The sequence below is a fragment of the Myotis myotis genome, unplaced genomic scaffold, assembly GCF_014108235.1.
Source record: "Myotis myotis isolate mMyoMyo1 unplaced genomic scaffold, mMyoMyo1.p scaffold_m19_p_3, whole genome shotgun sequence".
Classification (NCBI taxonomy): Eukaryota; Metazoa; Chordata; class Mammalia; order Chiroptera; family Vespertilionidae; genus Myotis; species Myotis myotis.
Genome location: NW_023416335.1, coordinates 6112210 through 6132452, shown reverse-complemented (window position 1 = coordinate 6132452; position 20243 = coordinate 6112210). Strand labels below are relative to the sequence as shown.

Here is a 20243-nt window from a genome sequence, read left to right as displayed (position 1 = left end):
GTTTTCACATCCCCGTCACTTTCCGTACTGCCGAGATAGGTACACCAGGACGGTAGTGGCCCGTGGCAGTTCTGCTTGTCACGTTGTCCCCTCTGAAGACTTGTGACTACTGTAGCTACTCCTCAGGGTGCTCCTCCCTCTACTTCCTGTACTGCTCTGGACCCAGCTGCCCCTCTCGGCACCCCGAGATCTTGAGACCGGGTTGGCGGTCATCACCCTGTTGGACAGAGCCCTCTCAGTGGCCAGTCGCCAGGAGGATCTTCTGTGGACATCTCCCCCCAGTGCTCCCCTGTAACTCCTCATCATTCCGCAAGCAGGGCTCTTTGTGTGGTGTGACAATTCTCTTCTTCCCTGTCTTCTGTTAGGCCAGGAGCTCCTGGGTGGCAGGGAATGTCTGGCCTTTTCCCGCTCCTGGAATATCATTCTCAGTAAATGCTCTGTGAATAGGTGGATACGTGAATGAGAGGAAGGACTTGAGAACCACAAAGAGCAGCTGTACTGGGGGCTCCTTGGGGCCGTTCCACACCCTTCTGGACTGTCCTTGAAGTCCTTTTCACTCGTCTCAAAGAATGGCGACCAGATGAGTGGATGGAGCCCACCTGCAATGGCGACCCAGCTAGGCTGATCTTCAGAGCTGGCCTGGTTCTTGTATTGAAGGTCTCCCGGGTGGAGGGCTTTGTAGGATTGTAAAAGGACCTATAAGAGGTGGAGTTCCTACTCTCAGAGAGCTTACAATTTGGTTAGGAAGGAAGAGTGCACACAGTTGAAAGTTCATAGTTAGGGTAAGAGTCAGATAAGAATAATGACAGCTTACAATAGCTTTCTGAAAGCCATGCTTGATTTCCAAATGAGCGTGTAAGACCAATGAGTAGGGTGGGAGTCACAGGAGGAGAGATTCCTTCAGGCTGGCATGGACTAGCAAGTCCTGTGGAGAAAGGAGGCTGGGAGCTAGGTCTTGGAGGATGGGGGAGGGTTGCAAGGTCCGGGAAAGAGGAGAGAGGACATGGTATGAGCAAGAAGTAGGAGGCGTCTGCAGCAATGAGTGCATCCGAACTGGGGGAGACATACCAGGGAGAGACAGGTTCTAGAATTCCGTTCTAGAATTGGATTAGTCTCTGTAGGCAAAGGGTGCGACCCCATGCGGGTCCTGCAAGGATGCTAGCACTCTGGCAGAGCTGGGGGCAGGGCATCCAGGAGGGAGGACGTCCTTTGGGAGCTGGAAGAGGGAGCTAATGAGGCTGTGATCATCTCAGCCCAAGTTTATCTGAATAGAATCCTCAGAGCTTTTTTTTTTTTTTTTTTTTTTTTTTTTTTTTTTTTTTGAGAGGAAATGAGTAAAAGAAAGACAGCTAAGGGTGGAAAGAGGATTATGTCACACTGGCCACGAAGTCCTAGAGAATGGAGGTCTGACTTGGCATCATCTTGGCTTTTGAATCCGCACTAAATTGAAATTTTTGTGTAAATTGGATGAAGATGAGGGGGCGACAGTGAGTTGTTAGTGATTCTACTCTGGATATATTTTGATGGACACGGGAAAGATGCCCAGAATGGATGTGGCAGGAGGGAAGAGCACTATGTGAGCTGGCAGAGAAAAGGTGGTTAGCCATGGGACAGTTTTCAGAGGGAGAGCAAGTTGGAGGAAAGGACGGATGGTATCAGGTCAGAGGGGGTGGGCGCAGTGAAGAAGATCCTCGCGGGAGTGAATGAGTGCACGCATTCACTTAAAGCAAGGCTGGAGCCCCAGCGCAAGGCGCTGTGAGCCCTGAGCGGGGACGGAATATGTCCGGAGGGACCTTGGACCCAGTGAACTTTAGAGCTTTAAAGTGGCAATATTGGGGTTCAAAGCATTTCTGTGGCCCTAATATCCCAAAGGAGTTAATTGGTTGTAATGTCTTTCCCACAATCACGGTTTTGCACTGTCCCCCATGGTCCTGGGAGGATAATGCCCACAGGTGTACAGTACTGATGCTCTGAATGCTGGGACCTTGACGGTGTGTGCTGTTAACACAGCCTGGCTGGGAGGGGGCGAGACCTGGCTTTAGACGGGGTCACTCAGGTGCTGGGCCCTCTGGGTAGCTGAGTTTCTGCCAGTCCAGCCTCCGTCTGTGGGACCCTCTCAGCTGAGAGCCCGCTTGGCCTGTAGCACTGCCCCATGGAGACAGCCCCTCTGGAACTACCTGGCTGCTCGAGCAGGGGCAGGTGGCTCGAGGGTGGAGCCCCCGAATATGCCTCCCTCCCCAGTCCCCCGGACACAGGCTGTGGGATTACGAGGAAGGGGACAATAGAAGAGGGTCAGGCTGGTGCGTAGGACTTTCCGGTGTGGACAAGGCAGTCATTAGCAGAAGTGCCTAATGTGGATTATCTCTCCGCAGACGGGCACCATGCCGGTGGAAAGGATGCGCATGCGCCCATGGCTGGAGGAACAGATCAACTCGAACACGATACCAGGGCTGAAGTGGCTGAACAAGGTGAGTGTGATGGTGTGTGTGTGTGTGTGTGTGTGTGTGTGTGCGCATGTGTGTATGTATGCAAGCATATGTGTATATGTCTGTATGAATATGTGTATCTATGTGTGTGAGTGTGCATATGTGTGTGTATATATGTATATGCGAGTGTGCGTGTTTGATCCTTCCTAAAGCATGTGCATGTGGACCTCTGAAAGTAAAATTGTTCTTTGTGTTCAAAATCTTATGCTTGTTAATTGCAAAAACCAACCGAACAAAATTGATCATAGAATAATCATCAAGTGACATGAAGATCTGTATCATCCCAGACTGTGGCCCGCCCTTGCATTGTGGTCTCAACTGGCCGCTGGTGCTCTGTGACGGCTGGCGGCGGCCTCTCGCTGTGCTTGTCGTGCCCTCCTCCCTCTCGGACTGCCTTGCTGCTCCTCCTGGCTCTCCAGGGCTAGAGGACATGAGGCTCTAGGACATGAGAGTCTAGGGTTTCGTGTTGGGAATGGGGCGCATTGACTGGTTTCCAGTATTTTCTATGTGAAGAGAATTTTTGTTTTTGTCTTTTAAAAAAGTCCTCTTAAAATTTTTTGTTATTATTTCTTTTTTTATTTTTCAATTACAGTTGACATTCTATATTAGTTTCAGGTGTGCAGCATAGTGGTTTAAAACGTCTTCTCTTTGTTGTGAAACTCTGTGTGTCAACCTGTCCTAACAAATAAGCATTCTACCATTTACACTCCTCCCCCATATACATAAACACTCCTTATTTATCCTTCTCGAACTCTCCATTTAATTGATGCTAACTGGTAGGGGTGAATCAGGAAGACAGTATCTGTGAAAAATACAGAACACCTGAAATTATATGGTTAAAATTTAGAAAAGCAACTAAATATAATAGATTACTAGAGGCCCAGTGCACGAATTCGTGAACGGGTGGAGTCTGGCCTGCCTGCCCCGATGGGGGCCGATTGGGGCCAGGCCAGCTCGGGGGGAGGAGCTGTGGGAGGTTGTCCGGCCCCGCCCCTGATCGGGCAGGTTGGCTGGCTGCAGTGGGCGTCATAGCAACTGGTTGTTCTGGTTGTTCTGGCGTACCAGTCGCTGGCTTTTTATATATATAGATAGATGCCTTCTTTGAGAGGGCCTGAGGGAGGTTTCTCTCCCACCACCAGGGATATTGCAATTCTTCTGAGCAAATTTCTTTATCCTCTTCTACCCCGCCCCCCCATCCCCTCTTTAACCTTAAGAACACGACAACTCATTTAGCTGGTCAGTCGTTAGCTCTCTATCACGTGCCAAGAGTGGAGAGCCTGATTGTGGCCACTTGTAACAGGTGTACAGGGTATTGCAGCATCATTGTTTTAGACTAATACCACTCCTGGCCTCATTTGATCGTTTCAGATAACTCTAAGATCTTACATTTTTTGTTCTTTTCCCTCATCCACTTTTATTTACTTATTTTTTGCTTATTTTTAATTGAATGGTATTGTATTTGAATGTGGTTATTGAAGTGAGTCGTGTCTGAAACCAGGTGGGGCATGAAGTAAATAGGAATGACTTAAGGAAACCATATGATCATTTCATGTGACCTGAATGGGGCCTTGGCTTGGGCCAGTTACTTTTTATTATGAGTATTAGCAAATACAGATAGTATGTTTGAATGGCCCAAAGACTGGAAAGAAGAGTGTAGTGAATTTCCATCTAGATTTAGTAATGCACATCTCGATTTAACAATTACCAACATTTTGCTTTATCTTTGTGTGTGAGTGTGAGTGTGTGTGTGTGTGTGTGTGTGTGTGGTATTATAGAGCAACTCCCTGACAGTGTACACCTATAAGACTTAACATTTTTTCATGTCTTCATAATACTGTTGTCCATCAGGAAAATTAACTAAGTTTTTAGTATCATGCCATGAGTATTCCCAAAATATCTTTTTACAATTGATTTTTTCCATCAGAATCCAAAGAATGTCTGCGTGTTGTGTTTGGTTGTGTGACTCGAAGTCCCTCCTGGTTGTGGACAGTATGCCCTCCTTAGTTGCCCTCTTGCCATTGGTTTGTTGAAGGTCCAAGTCGGTTCTGGGTTGGTCCAGGTGCTCGCATGTGGTTCCCTGGGCCACTTCTAGAGGGAAGGAGGGAGGAGAGGAAAAGAGGGAGGAGGCAGCCACGCCCAGGCCCAGTCTTTCTTGGCAGCTCCAGTCATGCCCACTGTTGGTGTTTCATGCTGGAGGTCTGCCTGGACCCAGGCCGGGCCACTCTCCAGGCCCAGGCTAGCAGGGAGTCCAGACCTTTCCCTGCTCTTCCCTGAAAGCAGGCTCTTGCCTGTGTAACTATCAGGGCACCTCGGAACAGGTAAGGAGCTCAAACAAAAATAGCAAGTGAAATTAGAACATCTTATAAATATTGGGGGAGAGGAGAGGCAGAGGGAGATGAGAGAACTGGTTTCCACTTGGTGCCAAGGTCTGATTGTTCTGCGTTGCTCAAGGTCATCTTAAATGTTCTTCTCAACTCAAGCAGTGCTTCTCTCTCCTGCCCTTCGATGTAGACACGGTTGGCTCTGGTACTCAGAGTCCTTCGTACACGGTGTGTGCGCCCACCACCTGTGCGGGCTGGGCACTCAGGGCTCCTGAAGTGCATACCGATGTCACAGACTGTGATGTCACAGTCTGCACAGATGCAGTGCAGTGCCATCACCGTCCCATCGAACACGGGGATCGACGACCAGAATGTTTATTGGTCAGAATCTCTTTCCGTTTTAAAATGAATTTCACCTTTACCTTTCAATATGGTCTTTTTATTTATTTTTTATTTTTTTATTTTATTTTATTTTTTTAAAAATATATTTTATTGATTTTTTACAGAGAGGAAGGGAGAGAGATAGAGAGCTAGAAACATCGATGAGAGAGAAACATCGATCAGCTGCCTCCTGCACACTCCCCACTGGGGATGTGCCCGCAACCAAGGTACATGCCCTTGACTGGAATCGAACCTGGGACCCTTGAGTCTGCAGGCCGACGCTCTATCCGCGGAGCCAAACCGGTCAGGGCTCAACATGGTCTTTTTAAAAAAAGATGTGTGATGCATTTATTAGTGGTTTATTTAAAAGTTACATGTAGGATTTATTTATTTATTTGTTTATTTATTATTGATTTCAGAGAGGAAGGGAGAGGGAGAGAGAGAATAATGGTTCAGCTGCCTCCTGCACACCCCCTACAGGGGATCGAGCCCACAACCCAGGCATGTGCTCTGACTGGGAATCGAACTGTGACCTCCTGGTTCATAGGTCAATGCTCAACCACTGAGCCATGCTGGCTGGGCCCATGTGGTTGTTTTTTAATTTATCATTTTAAAGCGGCATTCAATACAGTCACAATATTATGCAACCATCCCCAGTGTCTAATTCTAAACTTTTTCATCACCTGAAAAGGAAACACTGTACTTCCTCATCATGTGACCACTCCCATTTCCTTCCCTAGTTCATGACAACCACGGATATGCTTTCTGTGTCTGTGGATTCGCCTGGTTCACACAATACGTGGCATTGGAGCCTGGCTTCTTTCACTTAGCACATGTTTGCTAGGTCCATCCATGTTGCGGCATGTGCGTATCAGCACTGCAGTCCTTTGGGGGCTGAGGCATGCTCCAGTTGTGCAGTGTACGCACATGCGATGTTTTCTACCCATCCATCCGTTGCTGGACATTGGGATTGCTTCTGCCCTTTGGCTGTTGTGAACTTTCATGTGTAAACGTTTGCTTGAACACCTATTTGTAATTCTTCGGGGACACATCCAGGAGCGGAATTACTGGGCCACGTGGTGACTCTGTTGAACTTTTTGAGGAACAGCCAATGTGTGTTCCACAGCAGCTGCCCCAGTGTCCATCCCGCCAGCCCTGTGTGGCGTTCCCCTTCCTCCACTTTGTCACCAGCACTGAGGATTTCGTTGTTTTTGTTCTCAGCATCCGAGTGGGTGTGACATGGCATCCCATTGTTCTGGTTTGCCTTTCCCGGAGGAGGGGTGGTGCTGAGTCGCTCTTCATGTGCTTATTGGCCATTTCTTCGGTCTCCTTGGGTCCTTTGCTCGTTTCACGAGGACCTGTGGTGGAGAATTGCTCAGTTCGGTCGCTGCTTTGGTAGCTTCATGCTTTGGGCCTGGTTTCTGGGACAGCGGTCGCCAACCTTTCGGATCTCACAGACCACCGGTGGTCCATGGACCACTGGTTGTCGACCGCTGTTCTGGGAGACAGTTTAGCTGTGTAGCTGTGTGTGTGTGTCTGTGTGTGTGTACATCCGCCTGCATGCATGCAGATGCTTGAAAAGATCCACTTGTGAGAATCAACTCTGTGTCTTATGAGATCGATGTCAGATTGTGTCCCCACAGAACTCCTTTGACCCAGAAAAAAAAGCAACAGCAAATTCTTTAAGGGCCCCTGCCTTGAAGCACAAACCTTTAAACTCTGGTTGCGCACTTGAGGAAACCTGTCCCTGAAGTCAGTTCATTTTCACTGCATTACGTGACTTCCTCTCGGATTTTCATCTACATGAAACGATAAAATCTCACTCAGCCCTGCTCTGGCGACGGCCCTTTTGGAGATGGCTAACCCGAAACGCTGCAGTCATGGTGACGATACAGAACGAACAGAACGGGTTTACAAAAAGTCTCTCGCTTTCGGTTCTTCTTTATTTACTGAATTGTAAACACAGCAGAATTCCCCCTTTAACAGCTTTTGGGGAACTCTCAAATGTCCTGACACTCTCAGTTCAGGATTGTGGAGAGTGGCTACAGTGTTTGGACAGGTTCAAGCTTCAGACTGAGAAGGCACAGTCCTCTCATGGCCACGTGCAAGCCCCCGCTTGGAGGGCAGAGCCCTCCCAGCACAGTTATAGCCAACAGCTATGGTTGTGAGCTTGAACCTATGGTCCCAACACGTGGTCCCACGTGGCTGAGTGATGTGGGCTTGATTGAGTTCAGGTGCCTGTACTTGAGTAGGATCGAAACCCACGAGAATGTTGTAAACATCTTGACCATGCCCTTACTTTGCCTCGTGGAATCTGGCTATAAAATAAAGACACGGCTTGTAGTCTGTGGTGCTGTCTCTCCATCAGAGAGGGCAGCGTCCCACCCAGACCCAGCTTTCTTGTTTTGTCTGTCTTTTCTCCATCCTTCACTGCCCCCTCTCAGGGTCACAGAACCTGGCTGAGCTGGGCGGCACATAAAGCGTCTTATGTGAGGCTGAGTATGCCATGGCCGTGCCGGTTCGCCACACAGACTTTGTAGTCGGTTCTCTGCAGAGGCACCGAGCCCTTTTGGGTCGGCGGACCCTTTCTATTTTCACTGTGAGACCAAAGTGGCAGAAGATCCCTACTGACATGTTCTTTCCTTCCCTGTGTGTCCTGTGGAGATCCCAGACCTGGGAATGATCAGAACTAGCCTAAGAATTTAAAAATGCATTTTCCTGCCTGGCTGGCGTGGCTCCATAGTTGAGCGTCGACCTATGAACCAGGAGGTCATGGTTCGATTCCTGGTCAGGGCACATGCCCAGGTTGCGGGCTCCATCCCCAGTAGGGGGCGTGCAGGAGGCAGCCAATCAATGATTATCTCTAGTCATCGATGTTTCTGTCTCATTCTCCCTCTCTCTTCCTCTCTGAAATCAATAAAAATATATTTTAAAAAAGTACATTTTCCTGTGCTTCAGTGTCCATAGAATTCAAGTCAGCAGGTTCTCCTGTAAAACTGGAAATCTTGTACATTCGAGCACCAGAGGTGAGGTATGCTGTGATGTGACTGAAGATGGGAATTAGACACTTATTGCCGAGTTTCTTGGCTAAATAATTTAATTCCGTTCCTCAGCTCCTTCAACTGTGAATTAGAACTAATAACATATATGTTGCTCATTAGGTTGTTGCAAAAAGCAGAAGTGAGACCATGTGAGCATGTGTCGTCACATGTAAGATGCCAGGGGACCTTGGTGACCCCCGGTGCTGCCGGTTGAACCAGGTTACATGTGTGGTTTTACAATGAGTGTGACTTTGTTTCCAAAGCACTAGGTTCTAATCGTGTTTGCCGGGGTTGATGTAAGTGATTTTGAGTTGCCTCTCGGGCTGTAAGAGAGATGGAAAGGGTCCGATATAAGAATCTTAGGGAGGGACTTTGCTCCAAGAAAGGAGTGTCAGCTGTGGTCATCGAGCATCTGGAAGCTCCGGCCGGGCCATGCAGGGCGTAGACGCAGGCTGAGCAGCAGGCGGGATCCTCTGTGTCTGCTGCTGCTCCGGCCCATCGAGACACTTGGTCCCGTGACAGTGGCTTCGTCCACCCGACTTCCGCAGCACCAGCGGGGTCACTTTGGAGAGTTGTCTAATTTTTAATTTACTGGGGCAGCTGGGGCTCCTCTTCACCAAATGATGGAAATAAGTGATAAGAATAAAATAAGCCCGAGACATTTCGGTCAGAGGCCAGTTGTCTGTGGTTCTTTAAAGAAAACGGCACAGGTAATGCACATGGGCATCTCCCAAGTCATCACCTGTGACCTTGGAACAGGCCGCATTCCTGTTCTGCCAGGCCCTGCCTGGCCCTCAGTCTCACCTGGCAGGTGCCGAGGCTGGACCTGCGACGTGGGACTTTACTGAGGATGCCCAGTGGGGAACCTTTCCAGCTGGAACTTCAGACGCCTCCACCACAGTGGCTGGAGCCCCGGGGCTGCAGTTCTTACTGGCTTCTCCTTTCAGGAAAAGAAGATCTTCCAGATCCCCTGGATGCACGCAGCGAGGCACGGCTGGGATGTGGAGAAGGACGCACCGCTTTTCAGGAACTGGGCCATCCACACAGGTATCGATGCTCCGCATCGTTCGGGGCGGGGCGGGGCGGGGGGCCCTATGTCATTATCATGCTTTCTTTTTCCTTGTAGTTGTGGTATAATTGACCAATAAAATTGTAAGACATTTAAAGTTATGATTTGAGATAGGTGATCCTCATGAGAGGATGCCCCCCGTCGAGTTAACACACACCTTTACTTTCTCCCATACTTACCTGTTAATTATTTGGGTTATTTTACTGGGAACATTTAAGGTCTGCTCTCTTAGCAAATTTCAGTTCTACCACAGTGTTTATTTTTGTTTTTTTTCTACACATATAAAATCTCCTGGATTATGGGCTCGTAAAGAAGGCTCTGGAAAACCTGTGACTTGCCCCCAGGCGCATCCAGGACACGGGGTGGGGGTGGGGGACCGGGGGTGGGGGGGGTGGGGGGGTGGGCCACAAACCTCATCACTCAGAAACGAGGCTCCGCCCATCCCACAGAAACTCGGTGCTTACATTTCCTCTAACGTAGAATTCTGGTTGCGTTCCCCACGTGTGCTGGGGTCATAAAGGACTATTTGTTCTGCAGCTGTAAACTTGGATGGATTTATCTCCCTAAACAGTAGCCAAGAATGTGTTTATTTACAACAAAATTTAAGTAGGGGGCTATTTACAAGAATGGACTTTTAATACCTGACAGCCAGATGAAAAGAGACACTCCGGTTCCCTGCTCATTGGCCTCGCGGCCTCCCAGCCTTCTGTGTCCCTTACACTGGTTCCCCAGTCTTCTACCGTTACTTCTTCTCAAGCTGTTTGGTAAATTCAGGACCAATTGGCCCGAACTGTCCAGATTTTAAAACAAAAATTCCCGCATCCCAAGAACCATCTCAGTCCCAGGCAAACCAGGGCATTGGCCACTGTTGGCATAGCCTGGGCTCAGAGGGTTGGTTCTCTGTGCTACTTGGTGGCTAGCAGTCCTGTGTTTCCAGACATGTTTCCTGTGTGAGTCTTTCTCCCCCTCTTTTCCTCAACCTTAATTCTTCTGGCTATTTTGTTAGGAAAGCATCAACCAGGAGTAGACAAACCCGATCCAAAAACATGGAAGGCGAATTTCCGATGTGCCATGAACTCCTTGCCTGATATTGAAGAAGTCAAGGATAAAAGTATAAAGAAAGGAAATAACGCCTTCAGAGTATACCGGATGTTGCCCTTATCTGAGCGGCCTTCTAAAAAAGGTAGACACACACACTTGCTAATGCCGTGATCTCTTGATAGAGATTTATAGATTATAGCGCCTTTGGGATTTCCTTATTTCCACATCTGTAGTTCGCACCGTGGAAGGTAATCCTGCCCTTACCTGGCTGGGGGAATGACTCTCGGGTCACCAAAGGCAGGAAAGCATTTGGAATTTTGGCCGTGTACAGGTTAACGCGTGTACAGATTAATGCGTGTACAGGTTAATGCATGTACAGATTAACGCATGTACAGGTTAACACGTGTACAGTTTAACACATGCACGGCTTCTAGGCGAGTTTTAGAAAGCGTTTAATTTAGGGGAGCTGTTTCTCTGTATGTTCTTCATGCATTAACCCCAAACCATTTTCTGTTGCCACAGGAAAGAAACCAAAGACAGAAAAGGAAGACAGAGTTAAGCACATCAAGGTAATCATTGGTTGCTCAGGAAGAAGGCTAAAGTTGTGAACGTATAAACGGTTCCTGTTCTGTCTCGTAAAAACCAATAACGTGACCTCTATGAAGTATTTGATCTTTGTTCTTTTGCAATGTGTGTGTTTTATGTGCTTTACACGTCTCCTCTTTGGCACGGACCCACTTGCAGACTCAGGTACACGTATCCCTGCTTCATGCAGTTTCACTGAGAAATCTGTGAATGAAGTCACCAATTCGCACAGAGCTGGCCAGTCTCAAGCCTCCCCCTGGTCCCCACACCATCGCCAGCTGGTTACCCAGTGTCAGCTAAGCTGCAGCAGCCAGCTACTATCTGATAACCTGGAAGTACGTTTCCAGGCTATCAGATATGTTTGAAGGTATATTAAATGTTATATACTTGTATTAACTGTGTCACCTCTATTTTATAGATCTATTACATGGGAGGCCATTGGTGTGTGTGGGGGTGGGGGTGGGGGGCAGGGATGAGATCAAACACTGTATTGGTGTGGATCTCAGTAGCTCTTTCCTGCGCCACTGTGCAGCCAGCTCTCACCATCCCCACAGGTTCCCCGTAGGGCTGTGTCTGTGTGGGTTTTTCAGGAGGCTGTGCATCTGCAGTTCCTGCAGTGGGGATCTCTGTGTGTAGATTGGGGAGCCCTGTAACTAGCCAGGGGGTAGTCAGGTATGCTGTGCAAAGCTGAGCATGAGCTTCAGCCGCTGGGCAGAGAGCAGGCAGCGCAGGGCCCGACCCCTGGGCCAGCAGAGGGGAGACCCTCTGGGTCGCTGCGCCCTGTTCGCAGATGAAGCTGGGGCATGAGAGAGCGGCCTGATGTGGACCCAGAGGCTGTGGGGCACGAGGCCAAGGTCACGGCGTTCGTTAGCCCTGAACTTAAAGGAGATGCCGAGGATCCCGATGTCTAACCTGGAATTGCTGTCGAAGAAAAACAAACTGTCCAGACAGTGCAATGTTTAAAAACAAGCCAGTTAGTCACACTAGGAGGAAAGGATATTGAAAAATCGACTTCAGATAGAAAGTTTGACGTGTGAAGGTAGTTAGACTTGGAGGGAAAACGCAGGTAAATAGTTAACGTTTCAGCCATATGTACCTGTACAACGGAAAATAAATATTTTAGGCAGAGTATTTTAATAGCCATACCTCCAGTTTCATTTTCAGTATTTTTAGCTTTTGCCTTATTTTAAATATAGCACAGTGTTAAGGACCAATTTTGTTTTAACTTCTTATTGCAGACACTTAAAGAAAAATGCACAGGGAATGCACACTGCACACGAGGCAAAATTTTATACACACAGGAAGGAAACAAATGAGTAAAATTGACTCCGCACACCATCACCCCAATTTCAACATGAATCAGCTGATGGCCATTTGATTGCATTAGTTCCTCCACCCACTTCCCTACATCTGATATAAAATTGCAGCTTTTCAGTCATTTTTGACCTCCATAATTTCATATGGGTTAGCTCAATATTTTGAAACAAATTCCAGACACTATCATTTCTTCCATGACTATTTCAGTCTATATCTTTAAAAGATAGGCAGTCTTTGAAGATGGGACGATATCATGACTGAATCTGAAAAAAGTAACAGCAATCCCCAGTACCATCAAATATCTAGTCAGTGCCCGGTTTCCAGCTGTCTCCTACACGTTGTCATTTGTGTACACCTGTTTACCTAAATCAGGACTCACATCAGGCCCACACGTTGTGGTTTTTGCCTATGTCTCTTAAATGTTGTTTTTTTTTAATTTATAAGCTGCCCCTACCTCATTTTTTTAAAACAATTAATTTTTTCCTTGCAATTGAAAAAAACCTAGCTATTAGTTGTTTTCAAGTTTCCTGTAGTTTGGGGTGTTTAAGGGCCTAGATTTTGATGAGTTTTGTTTAGTCAGAAAAGTCTAAGTTCCCCACAAATATGGGGGTGTGAAGAAGTTGCTGTAATCACCAGTGACTAGATGCTATTTCCTGCTCTTTCACAGCACCTAGCTCAGTGCCTGGGACAGGACAGGTGATCAGTGTATATTCGATCACTGAACGTGTACACGCCTGAGTGTTCGCTGACCAAGTAGATGCGTAAATAAATATGACGGGTGTGGGAGTGGGGGTTTTACATTAGAATGCAGATTTCATTTCACAGTTTCAGTTAATGGAGAAATAATAACGGAGTAACAGATGCTCACTTTTCAACAAACTTTGATGAAACGTACCCCCACACTCCACCGACTATCCAAAACCAACATGGGGGTTAGAAGATGCATCCTTGTTTATGTATCTCTAGGCAAGAAAGCAGCCTGCAGTGAAACCCTTGCACATACTTGATTAGGAGGCACACCCTCTGAGGGCTGCAGAAATGTGCACCTCAGAGTTGATGGCACGTGATGCTCCCCTAAGTCCAGGACACCTGCAGTCACGTCGGCAATGGCCGTGTCTCCCCACGGCCCCTCAGAGGAGCCAGTTGTGGAGGGCACAGCCCTGGGTGGGGCGTGGCCACTTCAGCCCAGGAAAGAAGTGACAGGTCCGCTGTCAGATGTAGCCGTGAGGGTCAGGTTCCATCCCAGCCAAGGGTACGTTGTGAAATCTTCCTGTGACGAAGGTCTGGTCCCTCAGAGGGACACTGTTCCTTCCGTAGAAGGCAGGCGATTCACCCTTGAGTTTCAGTCTGCGTGCATCCGCCCTGCAGGCAGCCATGGGAAGGCCTCCCAAGTGCTGTGGCCCGTGACCGTGAAAGCCCTAGCGTTCTCTACGGTTTCTGCAGAGTATGCCGAAGCTCACCCTGCGGGTCTCTGAAGGTGTGTCACCGAAGGACCTCATCCGCACGGAGCTAGTCATGCGTTGCTTTCTGTTGTATGAGAAACACTGAGCTCTGAGTGCACGTGTCCCGGGCACATGCCCCTGGATAGGCCAGGTGGCTTCTGCACCGAGAATGCTGGCTCGTGTGTCGTGACTAGGTATGAAGATCTACGGTTAAGCCAGCCCTGGCCAGTCTTCCTTCAGTTCAGGTGGATGGAGGTTTTAACCAGCCGAGGATGCTCGGAGCATGCGGGCCGGCTGTCAGAACCCTTCTGGGGTCACTCAGGCAGTTTAACTCCGTGTCACGTGTTCTCAGCAAACAGCTTCCCCGGGACTGGGAGGCCCAGGCCCCTGGGCCACGCAGCAGGTGCAGAAACGTGCCTCCGTGTGCCCGACGGTCTCCTAGTGAGAAAACTCTGTGTGCTCAGTGAGTGTTCTCCCTTGAGGGAGACCCACCGGCACGGAGGTAACTGTCTAAGGAAGTCAAACTAAGGAACACTGTAGTGAGTAGTACTAGGGTGTGCGTATGTGTGTTTCAGAAATGTCACAACGTCAAGCTCGATGAGGACAGAGGTGACTAACGCAGAGGCGTGGTAGCTGACGTTTTGGGGCCTCCACCAAGTGCTAGGCTCTAACTGTCACCTCATTTAGTGCTTCCTGTGACGGCAGGTCATCTCCCTTTCGCACATGAGGAAAGGGAGGCACAGAGAGGTTGAGTAATTTTCCCGAGGTTGCACTGCTTCGTGGAGCTGGAGTTTTAATCCAAGTTAGTCCAACCCCAGAACCCTCACTCAGGGCCTCCCCGCCTTTCAGTGGCAGTGGGATTGGAGCCAGGCCTGGGGGGTGGGTCGAATAAAACGGGGGTCCCTGTCCATCACTTTCCAGCACCCGGGAGCATCACACACAAGGGCCGGGAGAGGAGGGCTGCGGTGCGGCCTTCAGTGGATGAGCCAGGAAACTGGCGCAGTTTGTGAGGGAACAATGGGAAACAACGACAGGGAGGGGGAGAGGGGGAGGGATGAATACTTCCTGCCTCAGAGGATCGGTTGCAGATGAACGATGGAAGCTTTGAAAGTCGGAAGTGCTTTGAGATCAAAGAATTGGTGTTAGGGTGGGAAATGGAGTCTAGGAGGACCTCTGGCTCACGGGGTGAGTTCTGAAGGAGAGACCTCTGGGTGGAAGTTACAGAAAGCGGGTGATGGTTTAGCGGAACTTTCCAGTAGAGCTGTTGGCTCTAACAGGTGAGCTGGTAAAAAACAGCATGTTCCGTGTCCGTGTCCCAGGCAAGACAGGCCGCATGACCACCTGTCAGGGCTGAGAGTAGAGCGATCCCTTCATTGCCTGCTAGAGGTCTTGAGTTTTAAGCCTTAATCACTTGGGTGCTGCTCAGAGCACAGTGTGAAAGCTGGGGGCTCTACGGGGGGATCTTGTGAAACGCGGCAGAGCTGAGCTCCTTGGGAGGATGTGGGGCAGGATGGAGTTGACATTGCAGGCAGGGGTTTCTCATGGCGCAGGAAGCGGTGGGAGGAGGGGCTGCGGTAGGAGGTTTAGGTGAAGGAGGTGCAGCCGGACTGGGGAGCAGGAGACAGTTCTCTGGAGAAGGGAGAGTGCGGAGGGGAAGCCAGGAGTGGGGCCCAGGGGAGGCCTGTGTTTCCAGCCCTCGCGGGATTGTGGGAATGGCAGGAGGGAGCGTTTAACTCTGAACGTGTGAGTTTGAAGTGACAGCCTCTAGGCAGCCGTTGGGGGAAGTTGGGTCTGACAGGCGGAGAGCTCAGGTAGAGGTGGAGGGCAGGTGCGGGTCGCGTGCTCCAGGATGTCATCGGAGGCCGTGGAAACCGGTGCCTTCTCTAACGGGAGGCGACCGAGGCCCAAGGAGAAGACGAGGAAAGTGAGCCGCGAAGAAGGGCCCGGGGGACGTGGCGGGAGGAGGAGAATGAAGGTCTCATTCCCAGGATTGAAGGGAAGGACGAAGGGGTTCTAGGCCCGGCAGGAGGCCTCCTCTGTTCACTAGAGCTCCTGTCCTGTGACCTCGGTGCAGTGTGCCGCCGGGGCTGCTTTCATGAGGCCCAGCTGTCAGTTTTAAATGTGTGTTTTGGAGAGACCTAGAGATGCTCGTCCTTTTACCTTGGAGGAGATTGGCTTTGCACAGGTGAACTTGGGGGTGGGGGTTGCATGAGGGTGGGAAATGGTCTTCAGGCCATTGTCTTTGGCCTCAGGGAGGGGACCTCTAGACAAGGGACTGGGGCACAGGGATGAAAGGGGATGGGAAGAGGAGGCTGTCAGGAGTCACCAGGCCAGGCAGGAGAGGGCACCATAGAGGCTGGGAGACACTGGGCACATCGTGGGCAAAGGCCGCTCACCATGACCCGCAGGATCTCTAGACATAGGCTCCATAGACAGCTGCACACCCATGTTTATTTGGGTTCCTTGCTTGAAAGAGAGAGAGAGAGAGAGAGAGAGAGAGAGAGAGAGAGTTAGAGTTGGAGTTGTTAGAGTTGGAGTTGTTAGAGGAGTTAGAGCTAGAGTTAGAGTTAAGGTTTAGATACTCTCATTCCAATCACTGAACTTTCGGCCGAGTGTAGTGAAGCTCCCTGTTGTCCTGCACCCGGGTGGAGTATGGGGTACACTTCACTGTACAGGTCACTGCGCTGTCCTCCCAGAGTGAATGTGCCAAGGGGATGGCCGCCCTGCAGACTGACGTGGACAGGTGCTTCTGAAGTGGGGACAGGAGGAGCCAAGCGGTGCGAGAACAGAGGCCCTCGGTCTCCATCACAGGAGCAGTGCAAGGTGCAAGGCGGGGGCCGGAGAAGAGGCTGGAAATGCTTCTGTCCGGGCTCCACGGGGATTGGTGTGGACTCGGGGCTGATTGAGACAGGGAGCTCCTGGAGTCGGACTGTGTTGCCAGATCAGAGACCGAGTTCAGTTCCTGTGTCTCCACCGGATCTCGGAAAATGAGTGTCTGAGTCATAGTTTTCTCAAGTGCAAAGTGACAAAATATCACTTGCCACGAATCAAACTAGATCATGTGAAACACCCATCTTCGATTGAGAAATTAGGATGGTTTAGGTTTTTAAATATGTGCAAGTCTGACTGGCTCCTTACTTTGATAAGAAACGTAAAAGTTGAAAGAGTGACAAATAACTTGAGACAACAAAAGAAACCCATGAAAATGAGCAGTTCCTCCCAGAATTCCTGCAGATGTTCTGTGGTTGCTTTTGAGAGAAGCGAGGAAGTGGGAGTGACTGGAAGCGGGGCGTGAGGGGCGGGACATGCAGAGAGGAGCCACTGAGGAGCCGAGAAGGAAGGTGCCATCAGAAAGGTGGGCCAGTGCAGCAGGCGCTCACCGCCTCAGAGGCAGCTCAGGCCTCCCGTCGGGGGCCGGAGGGTAGTGTGAGGGAAGGGGACTTGAGGAAAGGCCACTGGATTGGGGTGAGCAGAGTTGTACCGGAGATTGGAGATAATAGCAAATATTTTTTAAATTAAAATATGTTTTATTGATTTTTTTAGAAAGAGAGGAAGGGAGAGGGATAGATAGAAACATCAATGATAGAGAAACACCCATCGGCTGCCTCCTGCACACCCCCCTACAGGGGATCAAGCCCTCAACCCGGGCATGTGCCCTGACGGAATCAAACCTGTGACCTCTTGGTTCATAGGTCAACGCTCAACCACTGGGCCACACCAGCCGGGTGCGAATATTGTTTAAATCCGTGCCAGGTGCGTGTTATCTCGCTTGGCCCTCCCTCGTCTTTATGACACGGGCCCTGTTCTCAGGGTAGCGCTGCTCTCCATCCCTCAGAGAGGCTTCAGGAGGTGAAGTCCAGCGACTAGTGAGAGGCGGAGGCTGGCTTTGACCCCCGTCTGTGTGGCTGCAGAGCCAGGCCTGTCTTTCCCTGCCCCCAAGCCCCGGGAGTCAGAGCGATTCCTTGGGTGGGATGGCAGCAGGCCGCAGGCTACCTGGGGCACAGGCACTAGTCCAGACGCTTGGTGTAAGGAAAAGCTGAGATGGTGACGCAAGTGACCGACAAGTGAGATTTCCCCAGGAAGGACAGACTTGTTACTTGGAACGTGTAGAAGCGGGGTCGCTGCACGAGGCTGCCAGAGAACGGGGTGACGGCTCTGCCCCGCGAGGCCATCTGGACCCTTCCTTATGCCCACCCCCCTTGGTACATCTGGTCAACCACGCAGTGAGAGTTCTCCTTCAGAGCTGAGCTGTACAGTGAAGCGATGTCTTTGCAGGTGTAGGTGCTGTGGTAGGCGTTTCCAGGTGGCTTCATGAAGGAGGAAACCATTTCCCCTCCCTCCCTAAGTGGCTTCCCTAAGTCACTTTGTGTGTGTGTGTGTGTGTGTGTGTGTGTGTGTGTGTGTGTGTGTGTGTCGGGGGTGCAGGGGGAATGTGTGTTCATCATTGATTCCAAATAGTGCATAAATAAGGTGATAAGAACTTAGAGGCGTGGACTTTTCACAGCGCAGTCCTGCCGACGTCCCGGCCTGCTCCCAGCCTGTGTTCCTCCTGCCCCTCCACCCTCCTCTCCATTTGGGTTTCCCAGAGCAGTTGTCCTTGTGGCATTTTTTGGGTCTGGCTCGATTGCCGTCACAGACACACGTGCAGTCTCGCTGTGGGGAGACCTCTCCCATCACAGTGCTGAGTCACCGTGTCCCTCAGGCGGCTCCCCGGTGGCTGGGCTCTGGGGTTGGGGGTGGGGTTCTGGTGGCAGGAAGAAGGCAGGCCTGAAGAGCGACCCTGAGGAGGAGGAAATGGTCTCATTGTTTCACTCGCAGGAACGTGTGGCTCCCGGGCTGCACGGGACACCCAGGCACCTGGACTCATGTCTCTGAAGCTGTGGGTGCAGGCTGCTCGATGGACTTGAGGGGGAGGGAGGCCCTGGCTGGGAGTCTGGCCCCCATCCCAGGGCAGGAAGCTCAGTGGCCAGAGTCCAGGGCAGACCTTATCTGAAAGAATTCACCCACAGGGTTCCTGTCCCTGGGCCGTGATTGAGGTGGTTTCCTCAGAAAGGGAGGGAGAGCTTTTCCTCAGAAATCATAAAAGGGGTGGCATGATTCCTCCCTGTGCCCACGCACGCCCTCGGGGAAGGAAGAGCGGGATCTAGGCTCGAGGTGCTGCACGCGGGCCTGGCGCAGCTGCTTAGCCTGGACTGTGGCTGCAGGTGGACGCGTGGCAGAACGGCGGGCACCCACGTGGGACCACTTCCTCTGAGGAGGAACCTGCGCAGTCGGGTGGCTGAGGCTCCAGGCTGACGGGGGAGTAAGGGAGTGAGTGACCCAGCGTGAAAGAAAGTGACAGAGGGTAGAAGTGAAGTGAGGAGAGGGAGGGAAAGGAAGTGTTCTCAATTCTGTTTTCTTTTCTTCTTCCTAGCAAGAACCAGTTGAGTCATCTTTGGGGCTTAGTAATGGAGTAAGTGATCTTTCTCCTGAGTACGCGGTCCTGGCTTCAGCTATAAAAAATGAAGTGGATAGTACGGTGAACATCATAGGTAAACTGTTTTTGACATCTCCCTTCTTATACACACGAGCAGCCCGCTGGGGTCCGACACTGGTTAACTGTGATTTGAAATAACACAGTCAGTGGGAGGGGGTCTTGGAACCGTCTCACCCTGCGAATTCCGGCCCCCAGATTTCAGGGCTGAAAAATAAAGGTGTTTGAGGAGCAGATAAAGGGACTCCGATGGTCCAGCCTCGAGGAACGAGGCCGAGAGGGACTTCGCAGGAGGGCCCAAGGAGATGCGAGGCTTTCATCGCCTCAGTGGCTAATGATCAGCAAGCCGCGGTCTTTCAGTAATTGCTCAGGTGGACAGTTACTCATTTAACTTGGAACCGGGAGAGGGGGACTGTCCCCTCCGCACCTGCTCCCGGCAGAAATGCCGCACGGTGGCCACGATCATCTTACAGATGGAGAAACGGAGGCACAGAGACGTGTCGCCAAAGGGCGCACGTGGGTTCCACAAGGAGTTTTGAGACGCGGTTCCACGAGCAGGAAGTAGCCTGGGGAACAGGGCAGCCCAGTCCCTAGTTTTGCAGAAGGAGGCAGTAAACAAAGCCACACATAACGAAGGGTGCAAAGAGAAAGGATGGGGCTAGCGAGAGCCAGGGGCTGATGTAGGCTGGAGGCCTCTCCAAGGAGTGGTGTGTCCCCTGCAGCCGTGAGGGGGACAGGAGGAGGGTGGGGGGAGGGCCAGTGTGACTCAGCAGAATGAGCAGCCTGTGGGTCCCTGGGACGGGGGGCGGGGCAGGTCACGGAGCCTTTGCAGGCCATGGGAAGGAGGTTGGCATTTAGTTCCAGAATGCTGAAGGGTGTGTTTAAAAATACATATATTTTTAAATTTAAGTCTAACAGTAAAATGCACACATGTTTGACATACAAACACACTGTAGAGACCACTTGGAGGCTCCTAGGCGGGAGGGTGAATTACATCCCCATGAGCATCCCGCCCGCGAGATGCTGCCAGGAATGGGTGGCGGGGGCTCTGTCCCACGGTGAGGCCCAGCTCCAGCCCAGCACCCGG

At 50.7% G+C, this 20243-nt stretch overlaps 1 protein-coding gene across 9 annotated transcripts in view; it reads left to right on the top strand.

Annotated features, from left to right (window-relative positions):
- IRF2 (interferon regulatory factor 2) overlaps positions 1–20243 on the top strand; it is a 76285-nt gene that overhangs the window by 36436 nt on the left and 19606 nt on the right. For 8 of the 9 annotated variants that reach the window (XM_036297758.1, XM_036297753.1, XM_036297754.1 and 5 more), the window contains 5 exons: positions 2373–2468; positions 9177–9276; positions 10305–10481; positions 10862–10908; positions 19097–19214. In XM_036297758.1, coding sequence (XP_036153651.1) covers positions 2382–2468; positions 9177–9276; positions 10305–10481; positions 10862–10908; positions 19097–19214 — 529 coding nt within the window. In that variant the 5' untranslated portion in view covers positions 2373–2381. Of the gene's footprint in view, positions 1–2372; positions 2469–9176; positions 9277–10304; positions 10482–10861; positions 10909–19096; positions 19215–20243 lie in introns of those variants that run through there. The other variant, XM_036297760.1, reaches the window with a different exon arrangement.